Source organism: Prunus persica, chromosome G3 (genome assembly GCF_000346465.2).
Source record: "Prunus persica cultivar Lovell chromosome G3, Prunus_persica_NCBIv2, whole genome shotgun sequence".
Taxonomy (NCBI): domain Eukaryota; kingdom Viridiplantae; phylum Streptophyta; class Magnoliopsida; order Rosales; family Rosaceae; genus Prunus; species Prunus persica.
In genome coordinates this window covers 2,660,597-2,679,256 of record NC_034011.1, presented here as the reverse complement: position 1 = coordinate 2,679,256, position 18,660 = coordinate 2,660,597, and the positions used below count along the sequence as shown (strand labels likewise).

Sequence of the window (18,660 nt, the reverse complement as noted above, 5' to 3'; positions counted from 1 at the left end):
TTTACCAATCAATCAATGAAGACTATAGGAAGACTTAAGTACCAATGAACGGCTCCTTTTTTGGTTGAGGGAACGTGTGTGTGGGTGTTAAAACACATTGGAGAAAGACTAGAGGACTATACCACATCATGTGGTAGATAATGCGTCAATTTGCAAATAACTTTAGTAGCAAGTGGACTATACTAGCCACCTACAGCTTTAAGCCTGATCATACAGATAATGCTTGCATCCTCTGTTTTACCGCGACTGCTAGCACAAAGAAAGCCGATGCTTTCATTGCCTCTTCTACCTCCACGCGACATTGCTTTGTCGGGCTTTCTCCCATTGCGGAGAATTCCCCACTACTGCCTTCAGTAGGAGTATGGGCTGTGTCTCAGTTAATGTGGTTGATCTTCCTAATTGCCTTAGTTAGCTTTGCTTTACCAACTACCTAATCAGAAACAAGGCCCCTCCTCGGAGAGAAAGTTACTAGCAAAATTATATAAGACTTTTAACAATTGTCACATATGATTATGTGTGTTAAACCCCTTTCAACATTAACCCTAGAATTACACAGAGTAACAAGTATTATTTATTGAATTATCGAAACAGTACAATATTCTCAACAACTCATTCTTGATACAATAATTGCATAATATAGTTGTAAGCTCTCATTAACCAATTAGGTTAGAAACTAATTTCTTAACTAATCAATTAACAAACTGACTATGCCAGCTCATCACTAATCCAGCTCAGCAATGATGAAGGTTCCTAACAATGTGATCACCCAATGTGACGTAGTGTTATTGATTAAAATATAGTCATTCCTACCACCTCATGTAAATCCCACAAGACTCCCATTCACGGAGGGGAAGAAAGTAGGGGGAATGCTAGCAACCTTCTCTCCAACCTTCTTTTTTGGACCTTCTCTCTTTCCCTCATGATATGTGTCACTTTCCTTACACTAAAAACAATGTAATTAATGCATCAAATAAGATAACATTTGTTTCCAAAATTACCCTTATTTTTTGTATTGATTTTAATGTTTCCTAAAACTTGTTCCAAATTTGTTACAACTTTCTTATCACCTTATTAAAAAATTAAATAAAGAAAAACATTAGTTTTTCTTTTCTTTTTTGAAAGACTCCAATAAATAAGACTTACATAATTAATGGTTTAGGAAAAAAAAAATCAATAATCAGACTTACCGAATTAATGGTTTGAAAATGAAATCAATGAACTTCCTTTTAAAATAGACTTCCTTAGAAGGACATCTCTTGTCTGTATAAAAAAAGGATATATCTTTTGTGGATTTTTTTAAGGTCATTATTGTGTTTTTTTTAACAAAAAAAAAAAAAAAAACATTTTTCCTCTAAAAAAAAATAGACATTTTCCTTAAAAAAAAAAAAAACAGAATTTTGTAATTTTGTAATTTTTTACATATGGTAAGAGAGTTGTAAAAAAAAAAAGATAAATTGAAGGACAATACATTTAATATGGGTAAATTTGGAAAAGGTGGCTTGTTTGATGTATTAATGTATTTATTTTAAGTGTACGGGAAGTGACACATGTCATGAGAAAAAGGGAGAAGGTCCAAAATGGAAGGTTGGAGAGAAGGTTACTAGTATTCCCCATCATTCAATGAAACAAAAGCTAACAATTAGTTCTTTCTCATGTTGAAATTTTTACATTTCTCACTTCTTCACATGCATACTGCCTTTCCTTAATTGGTCTGTCAATTTTCTATTATGTCTAAACTTATTGATGTGTATGAGTTCCTATCGTGTATTGGGGGAACAAACATAAAGGAAGACAGATTAGTCAATGAAATAATGTATGAAATTTCCATTCTTTCTTTATGTAATTTTCATATTAAATGATGAAGAAAATTCTTTAGGAAGATAGATTAGTCAATGAGATAATGTATGGAATTTCTGCTCTTTCTTTATGTAATTTTCATATTAAACGACGAAGAAAATTCTAGTGGAAGACAGATTAGTCAATGAAATAATGTATGGAATTTTTGCTCTTTCTTTTTGTAATTTTCATATTAAATGACTTAGAAAATTCTAGAGGAAGATAGATTAGTCAATGAAATAATGTATGGAATTTCCGCTCTTTCTTTATGTAATTTTCATATTAAATGATGAAGAAAATTCAAAAGGTAGACTTATCAGAAAATGATATACATGTGCTCATAAATGAAAAAGTAAAATACATGTCCTTCTCCTTTGTTCTGAGGAGTGGGACAAAAGTGGGTGTTTAGAAGACTTTGAGGAAGGCTTTTACCAATCAATCAATGAAGACTAGAGGAAGACTTTTACCAATCAATTAATGAAGACTAGAGGAAGACTTAAACACCAATGAACGGCTCCTTTTTTGGTTGGGTGAACGTGTGTGTGGGTGTTAAAACCCGTTGGAGAAAGACTAGATGACTATACCATATCATATGGTAGATAATGTGTCAATTTGCAAATAACTTTAGTAGCAAGTGGACTATACTAGCCACCTACAGCTTTAAGCCTGATCATACAGATAGTGCTTACATCCTCTGTTTTACCGCGACTGCTAGCACAAAGAAAGCCGATGCTTTCATTGCCTCTTCTACGTCCACGCAACATTGCTCTGTTGGGCTTTCTTCCATTGGGGAGAATTCCCCACTACTGCCTTCGGTATGAGTATGGGCTGGGTCTTAGTTAGTGTAGTTGATCTTCTTAATTGCCTTAGTTAGCTTTGCTTTACCAACTACCTAATTAGACACAAGGCCCCTCCTCGAAGAGAAAGCTACTAGCAGAACTATATAAGACTTTTAACAGTTGTCACATATGATTATGTGTGTTAAACCCCTTTCAACATTAACCCTAGAATTACACAGAATAACAAGTATTATTTATTGAATTATCGAAACAGTACAATATTCTCAACAACTCATTCTTGATACAATAATTGCATAATATAGCTGTAAGCTCTCATTAACCAATTCGGTTAGAAACTAATTTCTTAACTAATCAATTAACAAACTGACTATGCCAACTCATCACTAATCCAGCTCAGCAATGATGAAGGTTTCTAACAATGTGATCACCCAATGTGACGTAGTGTTATTGATTAAAATATAGCCATTCCTACCACCTCATGTAAATCCCACAAGACTCCCATTCATGGAAGGGAAGAAAGTAGGGGGAATGCTAGCAATCGTCTCTCCAACCTTCTTTTTTGGACCTTCTTCCTTTTCCTTATGACATGTGTCACTTTCCTTACACTAAAAACAATGTAATTAATGCATCAAATAAGATAACATTTGTTTCCAAAATTACCCTTATTTTTTGTATTGATTTTAATGTTTCCTTAAACTTATTAACCAAATTTGTTACAACTTTCTTATCACCTTGTTAAAAAATTAAATTAGGAAAAACATTAGTTTTTCTTTTCTTTTTTGAAAGACTCCAATAAATAAGACTTACCTAATTAATTGTTTAGGAAAAAAAAATTTAATAATCAGACTTACCGAATTAATGGTTTGAAAATGCAATCAATGAACTTCCTTTTAAAACAGACTTCCTTAGAAGGACGTCTTTTGTCTGTATAAAAAAAGGATATATCTTTTGTGGATTTTTTTTAAGGTCATTGTGTTTTTTTTTAACAAAAAAATAAAATAAAACGTTTTTCCTCCTAAAAAATAGACATTTTCTTTTTAAAAAACATAATTTTTTAATTTTTTACATATAGTAAGAGAGTTGTAAGAAAAATTGGATAAATTGAAGGACAATACATTTAATAAGGGTAAAAACGAAAGGTGGTTTGTTTGATGTATTAATGTCATTATTTTAAGTGTATGGGAAGTGACACATGTCATGAGGAAAATGGAGAAGGTCCAAAAGAGAAGGTTAGAGAGAAGGTTACTAGCATTCCCCTTATAATTAATAAGGTATAAAAGTTTAAATGTATTCAATTTAAATTTTAATAAATATAAAAATTCGAGTGTTGTTATAAAACTAGAGGGAGAAAATGTAGAGAGAAGTGATATGCTAAAGATAAAGCTTCACCATGTTTATTCCTCTCTTAATCTTTGGTAGAACCACCTATTTATAGGCTTACAAGATAGAAGATTGAATACCATCATTTACAATATACCTATAGGTTACAAGTACTAATTACAAATACTTAGTGCATAGGTTACATAAAATCCAACGGTGGAATATTAAGAGGTATGGTGGTCATTCACCAACTCATGCATTTACAACACTCCCCCTTGGATGTCCACCATACAATGACATTGTTTCCTCATTAAAAACCTTGCTTGGAAAACCCAGTGGGACAAAACCAAAGCGAAGGGAAAAAGAGTGAAACTTTCTTCTGAATCATTGATATGGTGTTGGATGAGCTTATATTGCCTCGTTAAAACCTTGCTAGGAAAAACCCAGTGGGACGAAAACCTAGTCGAAGGGAAAAAGAGTACAATGCGCATCTGCCTTGAATGTAGTAGAATTGGGATGCTCCCCCTGATTGATATCTCCCCCTGATTAATATCTCTCATTCTCTGATTTGAGCAATACAAGCAACATTGTCTTCATACATGATCATCTATCACACTATTCAACCTGCTTTTCACTTTTCAAATGATTGAAATCTTTAGGAGTATCAACAACTAATTTAGTAGTTAGAATATGTTACAACAATATCAAATTTGAATTCAAAATACTCAAACTCTTAGTGTTAACTCTTAATTAAGAATATTGTGGTACTTTATATCCTTTAAGAGGTTGCTTCATCCGATATATCTCAAATATTTCATGAGCTTTGAGGATTTCCATGTACCATATAGTCTTAATAAATATGCATTTAACACATACTATAAGTTTTGCGTTAAAGTAACAACCGCACTTATAGAAATGTGGATGCATTTACGATGAGATTGGAGACTAAAACCACATGTCTCTCCCAGGAAACCTTATGTCATATTAGTGATCTTATTTCACTTCACAAACACCAATTCGTAACCTTCATACTGAACATTTGTAATTTGGTGTTTGAGTTATATGTTCAATATCCAACTCTTCTTATTTAGTGATAAATGGAATTGCCTATTTCCATTTTTGGCCAATCACTCAACTTGTCGACATTCATGAAACGTGATTTAATATAATCATAGCCCTTGATGATTGTAGTAGCTACTAATAAACCAAATGTATCATCAATTTGTGATCCCACAATTCTTATGTGAATGCACATGCATAATTTATAATCATCTCATTGCTTTGGGGTACCAATGCCTCTTCAGGGGCTTATGTTGTCACTTATGGGACAAACATCTCTTTTACAATGAATTATTTAGAATATGTGGATCATAACCTCCTATAGAGCGTTATTTTTTATAGGGCTTGAATTTTTCAAATAATCTCCATTTCTGAGGAGTTAAGTCTTTAGAACCTATATTCCTGACATGCTTCAGGCATGCATTATATATATAGTCACCATGTTAATGGATTGTGATACGAGAATATCAATCCATGTTAGCATATGTACAACTTATATATGCATTATCTTGATGAGACAAAAGCGGATTGATTCAACACTATTTCACGACGTTCTTTAGGAATTGTCATTTCTCCCCCAAACGGCGGGAAAATTGTCTCAAAATGTAGGAAAATAAACTCACAGTCGTTATCAAATATGTGACCATTTTAGTAGGCATATTCAGTAAAACTGGTGAAGTGATCCATAATTAGATGTTGTATAGGCTCACAAATATCCCCTTGAATTATTTCAGGAAAGATGGCTCAAAGTCAATTTTTGACTGAGATGATCTTATGACAGCTTTTATTTGTGAGCGTTCTTTGTAATGATATTGTTGGACAAGACAATAATTTGAGTCTTTAAACGATGTCCTTACAAATTTATAAAAATCTTATGCATCATTGTGGGACATGGATTGCCAAGATAGTCATGTCACAACATAAAAGTTATTCGGTCAATGAACTTCTAGTTCATGACATCATAATCTTCAATTATAATAGTTGTGTAATATTGGGGCCTCAAGAACTTTTGGTTCATAACATCATAAACTTCCTACCCACAAAAGAAAGTAGGAAGTTTCTCCAATAGACGCCTCTGCCTATCAATATTGGGGCGGCAATACAAAACATTACCATTGTAAAACGAAATTAATTAATAACCTAACATAAATAAAATAAAATATAATAAAATAAGTAAAGTGGTATAAACAAAGAATAAAATAAATCAATTAAAGATTATGAAATTCCAAGATAATCCAATATTAATGTGGATTCAATATGTAGATAAAACTACAAGTTTAAGAATTGGATTTCCAACCAATTCAGGTTCATATAGGCACAAATAAGTAATGAACTTCAAGTTCATATATAGTATTAAGATCCATGAAAAACTATGAACTTCAGGTTCATATCAATATATATTCGAAACTTCAGGTACGAATACGTAGATCTAAATAAATTGAATTAATAGTTGTGCTTTGAACTTCATACTCAAATCGATGTATATGCACTCGAAACTTCTGGTTCAAGTTCTTGACATATGTAGGCCTCATGGAATTCTGATTTTGATTAATACAAAATCGAGGAGTTTTATGTCCTTATGTGCTCTTTAAATTCGCGGAACTTCACGCCCTCAATTATTTGGAATCAAAGAACTTCAGGTTCTGATTCAATCAAAAGGACTCTATATCCTAATCTAGTTATATGATGAAGATCACGGAACTTCGGGCCCCTGATCTTTTGTATAATTCAAACTCATCATAATAATTAAGATCATACTTAAAATTAAATAAACAAACAAATAAAAACAAAAACATGGCATTATATTCATGTGTAATAAGAATAAGAATTTTTTTCTTAAACAAGCATGATGAAGTCTGATGGTGAGTACAAAGAAACTCTATACCATGTGATGACTCTAGCTCATATAAGAAGAAAGAAAATTCAGAGAAAGAAAACATACCAAGAGCAATGTCGTGCTGATAACGTGTTATAAAACTAGAGGGAGAAAATGTAGAGAGAAGTGATATGCTAAAGATAAAGTTTCACCATGTTTATTCCTCTCTTAATCTTTGGTAGAACCACCTATTTATAGGCTTACAAGATAGAAGATTGAATACCATCATTTACAATATACCTATAGGTTACAAGTACTAATTACAAATACTTAGTGCATAGGTTACATAAAATCCAACGGTGGAATATTAAGAGGTATGGTGGTCATTCACCAACTCATGCATTTACAACAAGTGTATTTAAATCACATTTTTACAGGACATAAAAATAAAAATAATTTAGACTATACCGTCCTTTGCTATGCTGAAAGTTCGGTACGGTTGATGGGTTGAGGCCTCTGTCGTACCGAATCGACATGTGCCCAAGCCTAGTGAATATTAAGTAATGTTCAAAAAATCGCTAAGCAGTAGGCATAGAGTCTAGCGCTTAGAGGAGTAATTGGGGCCTAAGGGGTCACTTAGATGTTTATTTTTTATATATAAATATAATTATTTTGTATTATAAATTTATACCAAAATCATGCAAAATGAAAGAATATATAAAAGAAAACTTCTAACTTTTACTTTTGTATTTTCTGTAACCTTAATATTTTAAAAAAAAAATGCTAAAAAAAGTTTACTTTTTTTTAATATAGGGCCATTTTAATACAATGTTTAAGCCCATTTTACAAAACCCAACCCATTAGTTATATTAAAAATTAGGTTAGATGTCTTCTTCCCAGCGTAGCCTACACTCCTTCCTCTCGCTGTTTCGACTTCATCTCTTTCTCTCGGTCTTTCTTCATGCAGCGCCTCAGTGCTACCTTAAGCGTCGACGCCTCAACGGAAAAACGCCAGCCCAGACCAGCCCAGGCGGCCTAGGCTGCCTAGGCGGGGGCTAGGCGGCCTAGGCGGCCCCCAACTCCCTGGCGGCTACTCCTTCCTCTCGCTGTTTCGACTCCATCTCTCTCTCGGTCTTTCTTCATAACAAGCAGCCACCTTAAGCGTCGCCGCCTCCTGCGCTCTTCAACCTCTCCTCGTCGACGCCTCAACGGCAAAACGCCTGCCCAGACCAGCCCAGGCCGCCTAGGCGGGGGCTAGGCGGCCTAGGCGGTGCCCAACTCCCTGTCGGTTACTCCTTCCTCTCTCTGTTTCGACTCCATCTCTCTCTCGGTCTTTCTTCATAACAAGCAGCCACCTTAAGCGTCGCCGCCTCCTGCGCCCTTCAATCGCTCCTCGTCGACGCCTCAATGACAAAACGCTCACCCAGACCAGCCCAGGCCGCCTAGGCTGGAGCTAGGCGGGGCTAGGAGGCCTAGGCGGCGCCCAACTGCCTGGCTCCTACTCCTTACGATTAGGATGAAATGGCAGCGGTGTCCTACCGCATAGCAACTTGAATGTATCGGTGGAAATTGACTTCTGAAAGATGGTTCTCTTCGGTGACCCGTAAACACATGTTATGCTATCACTTTCATAGTAAATATAAATTTAACCTGCCGTTTAATGAAGTTGAACTACAATATGAGAGAGAAGAAAAAACAAGTTGATTTCCGATAGCTGTTAATTGAAGCAGTTTCCGAAGCATAATTTCATTTTGATGCTTCTAAAACAAATTAAAGCATGGAGTGGAGTTTATCACATTCTGTTCTCACATGGCTCCTGGTAATATCCATAACACCAGGGCAACCACAGAGGGCCATAGTGAGCTCAAACTCATCTTTCAGCATTTCGATAAACAATTACACTCACAGAGTTTAGGTCAGTTGATAAAATGCCTTCAAAGTTCTTCAACTGAGGTGCAACCATTCTGCAGAAGTTGTCACAGTCATGTTTCAAATGAGATGCATAAGATATAGTTCAATCCACCACATGAGAGTGTTAATTAACAAAACAACATTTGATATGTAACACATAAAAGTTTCTTTCATGGCATAAAGCAAGTTATATCACACTTAACCGTTCTTTATGTCTGCCTCTCTTCGACCAAGTCTGGGAGCATCAACAGTTAAGACAATAGCCTTGTATCCACTTTTTTCAGCTCTCTGAACTATCTGAGCTGATATATCTCGTCTCTTGTAAACCTGTTCAGGAAAGGTACCATTTGATAGCTTGAGCCCCCAGTAGGCATGACAGAAACTGAAAAAACTGTAAACAAGGAATATTCCTGTAAAGAAAAACTTGTCTAGTGAAATTAAAATGAGTTCAAGAGAGAATAAGTACATATAATTGAAAGAACCGAACAGCATTGCAGCTGGAAGCAACGTCCTCCACAGTGCACGTAGACATGTTGGATAAAACCTACAATGAAAAATACAACAATTCAAAAACCTAACTACACATGTATTAGCTCAATACATGTTACAATTATACCATTATGGTGTTGCATGCTGCTGCTGCTCTAGCAGTGGCGACCTCTCCTGTGGTAAATATAAAGAGCAGGTTAAATCTAGCAGTGTCTGAAAGCAAATCTCAACTGAGAACTCTTCAAATACGATTTAGACCTTCGGGGTGGGCTAACTGATGCCTAGCTGTAGGAGCAATCTTATAGGTGCTGAGATTTTGTAACCCAATACAGTAGTTGACATATCTATTTTGCTAACATCTACAAGAACTCTAGGCTGCAACCTGAAAGATATACATAGGAATCACTCAAGCAAATATATTGTATTTGACGGTATTCGTCAGCAGGATTAAACATTACACGAATCTGCGAAATGCATCAACATTCTGCTTTAGCGTGTGCTGGTCCTCAGCTCCCCCAGTATAGAAATCATAGTACATTTTTGGAAGAACTAGCCTAGCCAATTCTCGGAACTCATTCACATTGCCAGGTTCAGTGGCCATTTATCCTGGGGAACATACACATTGATCAATCATAGCTTTCGAGTTTCGAACAGTCCATCCTAGATGATAAGACATAAACATCGGAAACTAAAAGGAAAGGGCTATAGATTTTTCTTAGAATCTACAGAACTGGATGAACATCCATTGCAATTTTATAATGGACATTTCAGAAGGAAATAAAGGGAAAGTTATGGGGCCTCTATAATCCCAATTTGTGTTTGTCAAATATTCACCAACTACTGAATTATGTGTTTTGCTATCCAAAAAACTTACTTCACAATTAGCACTAAAACAACTAAAAAATGCCTCAAAAGCTTTGAATCAAAACCATCAGAAAGAAAGCATGTTGATCCACTAAAAATATGTAAATTCAAGCTCACATGGTAATCAAATAAGCTGATCTTAAACCAAATAGTAAGCTACACACCTACGACTTGAGACTTGGAGAACCCAAAATTTTGCTGTCCTGAAGAACTGCAGGGAAATAGACAATCGTACTGGACTGTTTCTAGGAATAATTATTACTTTTATTATTACTTTTGTTTCTTTATGTGGGGCCCGAGAAAGATTATAGAATTATCAAGGCTGACTGATTTAGACATTAATTTACTCATTGCATGACTGTTTTGTGAGCAAGTCATTTTCTGGCAAGTTGTTTCTATCTTTCCTTTTCTTTTTCTTTTTTTAATACAAACGGAGGGGAGAATTAATATTAGGACCTGAGGTGCACGAGTAAATGTTCTTATCACTGGAGCCATGAGTTCTTTGCATTTTTACCCTATAATCATGGGCAGCTCTCATCCTCCCTTTTAATCTCATCATCACTCACTTCCATTCTCATTCTCATTTTCCTCTATACTCTAGCACAAAGAATAAAATCTAAAAACTAAAATTGAAATGGATGTCAAACAACCCTGAACTTATAATAGTTGATAATAGTGGGATAATATTGTTAAGATTGTTTTAAATTTTTATTTACAAATTTGTTAAGTATTCAATCAACTACTACTACTTCATACTTATTTTATTAAATTGGATTGTAGCAGCATTTTTGCTTAAGTTGGGGTAATTTAAGGAATTTTAAATGTTATCTACACTTGTGAAAGAAGCTATTTGAGTGTGTGCAAATAGACATTTTTTTCTATTTCGGCATATGTTGATTTGCTTATTTCAGCGTCTCTACAAGTTTCATTTCCCAATTTTAAGGCTGAGACTGACTAAATTGATTGAGAGATTCATTTGACATGTTTACTAATCCGTAATCGGGTTAAGAGGAATTGAATTGAAGAGCAGTATTGGAATCCAGATTCTTACTAAAGTTGTTTACTAAACTATGCGGAATAGGGGTAGGAATATTATTGATTCCTTATAAGTTATTTACTAAATTCTCATGAATAGGAATTGAAACTAGTTTGATTACTAAAATGCATTTGTTGTAAATAAATTATTGGGTTAAAGTGGATGGCAAATTGGAAATTTTAAAATTTGTGTGAGGATTTAGGGGGGTGTATCCAATTCATACTTATAAAGACTTTTTTTAAGTGAGTGACTTTTATAGAGATGACAAATTCTTAAATACTTTCATAGAGTTGATAAAAGTCATTAGTAAATTGGCAAGACTTTTGCTCTTAACAATAAGCCTTAAAAGTACAGAAAAGTCATTCATTTAATAAGCTTTTTAAAAGTCATTAACTTTTTAGATACTACCAAACTTTTAAACTCTATAAAAGTCATTAAAAGTTTGAATTGGATACACCCCCCTTAATGTGTAAAAAAGATGAATTAATGATGGGTTAGTTTTCTAGGAATTAGAATACCACCTCCCACATAAGAGTCCAATTTACTCCTAATTTTGTGTGAGCCCCACTTACTTTTCCATTCTTATATGTGAAGTAAATTCGGGAGTAATCTATAATTAAAATTCAACTCCTTATTTTGATTCCCATTACGGATTAGTAAACATGCCAAGAGATTATATATAAAAATTAGTGGGGTACATGTGAGCTTCATTAAAAAGTTGTTCACTTGTCACAAATAACAAAACAATATAAAAAACATGTTCAATCACTATGTTTCTCCACTAATATAACTTGAGTATTCCCACCTAGGACCTCCTTTGCTCAAGAGACCACCTCTCTTCACTCCTTTGACTGTAGTTCTCTCTCATTCCATAAGAAAATTTGCTGTTGACACAAGTTCCTTTGCTCATGAGGCCACCTCTCTTCCCTCCTTTCATTGTAATTCCCTCTCATTGCATGTGAAAATTTGCAGTTGTTTCCATAATAACATCTACCCTGAGCATAATATTTGCACATCTGCTTTTGCCCTTGTGGACTTGTCGGAAGAAAGTGGTTCACACTTGTCAATGGCTGTCTTTTATTGTACACTCTTTCTGTGTTGTTCGAATTCCTACTCTCATTCAATTTCTGAGAAGCTTGGTTGAAATACCTATCTTGCATTGTAGTATTCTTTGTCAGTTGAGGTTGAATTGTCACCTTTCCGGAATCAACAAAAAAGCCTGACTTTGGAGCTGGAGGTTGAGTTGCTGGATTTTGTGAATAGACAACAAACCCTGATTGGTGAATTTGAGTTGCTGGTTTTAATGAAAGGTCTCTTGATAAATCAGTAAACAATCCCAATTGCTGAGCACACACTTTCGTATTTCCTGAATGAACTGATATACCAACTAGTTGATGTAGGTTTGCTGAGTTAACAAGTGAAACAGATTGCTGAGGTTGAACTGATGTTTTAAGCACCGAGGTTGAGTTAAACTGAGACTGGTTCTTTTTCGGTTCCTCCTTTCTTGAAACCCTGAAGTACAGAAAGCTTAAGCTTGTTATGAAAAAATAAAATAACTGAAATTGTGCTATGAGCATTAGCAGACTAGCTAGATGTAAAACAACTAGCCTCATTAGCAGACTAGCTAGATATAAAACAACTCGTTTGCATTGCAATCATATCCAATACCTATTTCTCTCAGCATTTTTCTCATGTCCTTCTCTTGGACCCGTGCTTCTTTAGCAGTCCTAGCAAGAGATCCTCTTGAGTGCTTTTCCATCAAAACTTTCTGCCTCTCCCCTTCATCTTCCCATCTCTAAAGTTGACAAATAGAATTAATTACCATAAAAAAGATTCTCAACTGATGACAAAGGAACAAAAGTTACTTAGCACAGACCTGTCTCAAAGTTTTCAACCTGTAAAGGTTCCGACCCTTAATTAGAAGGGGATGAAGCGGAGGGAGTGGTTTCTTCCCCTTGCTCCAGAGTACCTCAATCTGGTCAGAATAGCCAAGAGCAGCAATTTTATCAACTGCAATAATATGAAGACTTAACTTGCTCGTTGAGTTTATAGCTTTCCATCTAAAATAAGCTAAATCTGCTGATTGGTAATTTACAGCCACTTCAATTTTATGAAATTATTATTTCAATCTAAATGAAGTTTAAAATGCAGCGCAATTGTTTTTAACACTTCTATTCTTTGATAAAAATCATAAGATTCTTGGACTCACTGTAAATGTGTGCTGCTGTTTAGCAGCGCCATAGCTTTCTTTAACAATTCGGCCTGCAACAATCCTTGTGCCACATGGAGGGCCTCTTCCACTCCTAGAAGCTATGTCAAATCTACAAAGATAAAAGAACATTAACACTAGAACGTCAAAGTCCAGGGTACAAATTTGGGGAGGGGGTTAGCAGTACTTGTGATCCTAATTTCCGGTTTCCATGAGAATCATAAAGAAAATAAACCAAGCGCTTTTTAATCAACTAGCAAAGACATTGAATGTAATATGCAATAATACACGTAGTACATGGCTGCAAACATCAAAATTAGAGGTATAACTACTTTAATCATCTAACTGTAAAAATAAAACACAAATAAAAATAAAAGCTTACATTTCATAAACATTTTGTTCAAACATGACAACATCGCTAGTGCATGCATCCCCTGCATAAGGTCATCGTATTAGTGGGTTTTAAACACTAGAGGAATGAAAAATGTTAAGTACACCATCTTAGTGGAAGAAAATTGAGACATACACAAGGAATGATATGATTGCAAAGATTATCTTATGATTCTATAACGAGTGATGAGGGAGGGTTTATAGGCAGTGGGGAACAATCTGTGTTTTTGTAACATAGCCTAGGATCAAATAGAATAATGACGATAATAACAATATGCATTAACTTAGCAAGCATACCTTTACAATTCAAAACAAAGCTAGATGCTGGATACTTCTTCTCACCTCCACCATTCAAAATCCTGAGGAACATAAACGAACTTCAGAAATGGGAGGATTAATCATCTCTCTCCAAAAAGCTAGTAAAGTGGCTGAAATTACTCTAAATGCTCCTTAATCCGCTGAATGAGCGTGTCTTTATTGCCAGTCAATCTCAACCCATTCTTCCTCAGGTACAGCTTACATTGCTCCACTTTCAATTTCTCAATTTGTCTAGCTGCCACCCAACGACAGAAAAAAGCAAACTTATATCAGTACACAAAAGATGAACATGACCAGTTTAGTGTACATCTTTTGAGATCGGTTGGTCCAAATCGACATCTTCTTGACCTCAATTGGGTCACAATTCACAGAATCACATTGATATTACTTATGGCCTATAAACCTAATGAAAAAGGGTAAAGCAGCTTCTTAGTTTAGGGAAGATAATACAAAACTGAAATTGATTAAAAGGGCAAAATTTCCTGAACGTTTGCCAATGCCATGTATTTTCTTCAATTTTTTCTTTCTGAAGAACCAAAAAGTTAAAATTTCTGGGCTAACCTTCAATAATCTTTTGGACCATTTCAAAGCTTTTCTCATCTTTCTGGTCCAGCTCAGGTAAAACCACCTCCTGCCCATCAAGGTCCGCTTCACTACCAAGATCGATATCTGTGGCAATACTGCAAATGTAACAAAACCCATTTCAATTCCAAAACTTAATCATAGATTATTAGCATTAAATCAAAATTTAAAGGCAAAAGAAAAGAACCCATTAGCATAAATTTCCCTCTGATAAACCAGACACTAACCGAGTCTTTGAATTACGCTTGATTGAGAGCTTTGCGAAGTTGGCATGGGTTTCTTCAAGAGTACTGCTATAACTCGGGTCCTTGATCGAATCATCCGAATCATATTCCGGGTCGGACTCTCCGTTTTCCAAGAAATCTCCATCTTTATCTTCATATTGATGATATTTAGATTGTTCAGAGGTAGCCATTGATGGGTTTCAATCTGGGTTTATCGCTTAAACACCAAGAAGGTCGCTTTATACTTCTATTTAGATAGGAAATGTGGGATCTTTTTAGGGTGAGAGGGATTTGAAAGAAGGGAAATTTGAAAACCACGCAGCACAGAAGCCTAAACAGGGAAGTTTGATCAAATGCTACCGTTGGGATCATGTAGAGAACAATTTAAAATTGAGTATATGCAAACCTACCCACAAGCCTGAGTCCTGTTATTATTAATAAAAATTAAAGAAATTAACAGATCAAGAGTTAACTTTCTGTTAAGTAAAAGGAAACATGTTACAAAAATAACGTGGAAATAGGGGGCACATGAATAGTATCGGCTATACTCATAGTATTTTCGGCTATACTCAATAGTTTTTCTATTCTTTTTGAAATTTTTTAACAGATAGTATAGCCGCGCGGCTATACGCTTTTTCCTAGTATAGCCCCCTTTTACTTTTATGACACGTGCAACCCAGCCCTTGGGTATATATAAATAGTATAGCCGTGCGGCTATACTATTTAAATGAAAATTTAATCTCTGAAAATTTGCTAGCATAGACCTATACCAACGAATATTCGTCGGGACAGGTTTTTTTTTTAAAAAAAATTAAAAATATAACATTTGTTTCTTTACTTTTATTTTTTTGGCCTACTTCTTTAATTTAATATATGTAATTAAGTAATATGTTAAGCCGTTTTTAATTACTTTAATTCCTTTTCATATAGCGTATAGCCGACCGGCTATACTAGACCCGCCCAGCGCCTATGCGCCACGCATCAAACGAATACTGCTGGGCGGCTATACTATTCTAAAAAAAAAAAAAACAAGTATAGCCGCCTGCCTATACCATTTTTAAAAGCAGTTAAGAAAAACTGAGTATAGCCACGGCTATACTATTTTTTCTTTATAATATATATTGTTTTTTGATTCAGTAATATGTGAGAATTATGTGTGTAATGGTTAAGTAATATATATTTAATTAATGAAAAGGTTAGCTTTGGGCCTTGGGGATCTTGGGCTTTGTGATTCAAATTAAACCCGATTAGTTAATTAATTATTTGAATTATTTTTAAAATTCAAATATCATATAATGTTTTTGTCTGATTGAGTTTATCCTGTAAATTCGCAGAGAACGTTCACATCATCATTCTTGTATAGCCACGTAGATAAACACAAAAATTTCGTTAGAAATCAAAGCCCTAGTGCTAGGACTTTGATTTAGAAAGTTGTATCCTAGTAGAGCAAACGCCATATTTAATTTCATAATTCTATTTGTTGTTTAAAATATAATTACTAATCAAAGTAATTACACAAAGCTAACATATTACTTAATTACATATATTAAATTAAAGAAGTAGGCCAAAAAATAAAAGTAATGAAGCTAATGTTATATTTTTTAATTTAAAAATAAAAATAAAAATAAAAAACCTGTTCCGACGAATGTTCATCGGCAAAGGTCTATGCCGGCGAAGTTTCTGATTAAATTTTTATTTTAAACAATATAGCCGCACGGCTATACTATTTATATATACAAAAAAGGATGCGCCCAAGGGTTAGGTGCCACGTATCAAAACAGTAAAGCCGCCCGGTTATACTATTTAAAAAAAAAATGGGAAAAAGCATATAGCCGTACGGCTATACTATTTCTTAAAAAATTTCATAAAGAATCTAGTATAGCCGGGCGGTTTTTTAAGAAATAGTATAGCCGTGCGGCTATACTATATACGAATATAAAGGCTGTCCCAGCGCCTATGAACCACGAGTCAAACAAGTACAGCCGGTCGGCTATACTATTTTTTAAAAAAATAAAAAGAGTATAGCCGACAGGCTATACTCTTTTTTTTAAAAGTATATATTATTTTTATTCAATAATATGTGAGAATTATGCGTGTAATGATTAAGTAATATATATTTAATTAATCAAAAGGTTAGCCTTGGGCCTTGGGGTTCTTGGGCTATGTGATTTAAATTAAATCCGATTAGTTAATTAATTATTTTAATTATTTTAATTATTTTTAAAATTTAAATATCATATAATATTTTTGTCTGATTGAGTTTGTCCTGTAAATTTGCAAAGAGCATTCATATCATCATTCTTGTGTAGCCGCATAGATAAACACACAAATTTCACTAGAAATCAAACCCCTAGTGCTAGGACTTTGATTTAGAAAGTTGTATCCTAGTGGTGCAAACGCCATATTTAATTACATTATTCATATCATCATTCTTGTATAGCCGCACAACTATACTATTTATATATACAAATATGGAAGCTCCCACGGCCTACGTGCCACGTGTCAAAACAGTAAAGCCTCCCGGCTATACCATTTTTAAAGAAACAAATTGGGAAAGGGAGTATAGCCGCACTGCTATACTATTTCTTAAACAATTTCAAAAAGAATCTAGTATAACTGGACAGCGATACTATATATGAATATATAAAGACCCGCCCAGGGCCTATGCGCCACGTGTCGAACGAGTATGGCCGTGCGACTATTCTGTTAACGAGTATAGCCGCCCGGCTATATCATTTTTAAAAGCAATTTAGGAAAAACTGAGTATAGCCACGCGGCCATACTATTTTCTTTTTAGTATATATTATTTTGATTCAATATGTGAGAATTAGGGGTGTAATGGTTAAGTAATATATATTTAATTAATCAACAGGTTAGCCTTGGGCCTTGGGCCTTGGGGCTCTTAGGCTATGTGATTTAAATTAAATTCGATTAGTTAATTAATTATAGAAACAATTAGGAAACAATTGAGTAGAGCAGCGCGGCTATACCATTTTTTAAATACATATTATTTTTATTCAATAATATGTGAGAATTATGTGTATAAGACGTTAATTTTGTGTGTCTTATTAAAATTTTTGTAAAAGATATGTGTATTAAACATAAGAAATACGTGTGTAAGTGTATAATACATTATTAAACGTGAAAGTGCTAAAATCTTTATACGAGTAGTAACTCTAGAAAAGTAAAAAATCAAAAAGGGACAATAGATACTAGGGTAATGGCCTAATAGTAGTGGATAGGGCTCTTGGGCTATGGAGAAATTTAATTAAAACACCCAAATGATTTCACAAAAGACTTAATAAATAGAAATTAATTATTTTGTGGACTTTTTCTTTATTTTTTTTATATTAAATAATAATTAAAATATAATTACTAATTAAAGCAATTCAAAAAGGCTAACATATTACTTAATTACATATATTAAGTTTGGAAAAATGAGCCAATATTAAATAAACATTTTTCATGACCATTTTGTCCCCATTAACAATTTAGAATTACAATATATCATTAAATGCATTCTTTTTTTATTTGATTTAATATGGGTATAATTGAAAATTTATACAAACTTTGTTTTCCATTCCTACTTAAAACAAACATGGGAAAGGAAATAAAGTGATATTTCCCGGTTACTTTCCCAGCATTACCAAATGTGGGAAAGGAATCTTCCATTTCTCATCCATTGGAAAATGACATGAGAAATGATTTCCCCTCAAATTCATTCCGTGAACCAAACGGGGCCTAAGAGGAGAATTGGACTACACAAGACTTTTCTTTTGCTAGACATGGGGCCCAATATACCTCTT

At 34.2% G+C, this 18,660-nt stretch overlaps 1 protein-coding gene and 1 pseudogene across 1 annotated transcript; both read right to left on the bottom strand.

Moving 5' to 3' along the window:
* On the bottom strand, positions 8,702–9,832 carry LOC109947887 (annotated as a pseudogene).
* LOC18784345 (zinc finger CCCH domain-containing protein 62) lies at positions 12,315–15,217 on the bottom strand. The gene is made up of 9 exons (XM_020559062.1): positions 14,858–15,217; positions 14,610–14,728; positions 14,169–14,283; positions 14,028–14,089; positions 13,723–13,774; positions 13,341–13,452; positions 13,008–13,106; positions 12,800–12,926; positions 12,315–12,643 (listed from the first exon to the last, which is right to left on the bottom strand). Exons 1-9 carry the CDS (start codon positions 15,043–15,045, stop codon positions 12,519–12,521), a joined length of 999 nt encoding a protein of 332 aa, XP_020414651.1. The 5' UTR covers positions 15,046–15,217; the 3' UTR covers positions 12,315–12,518.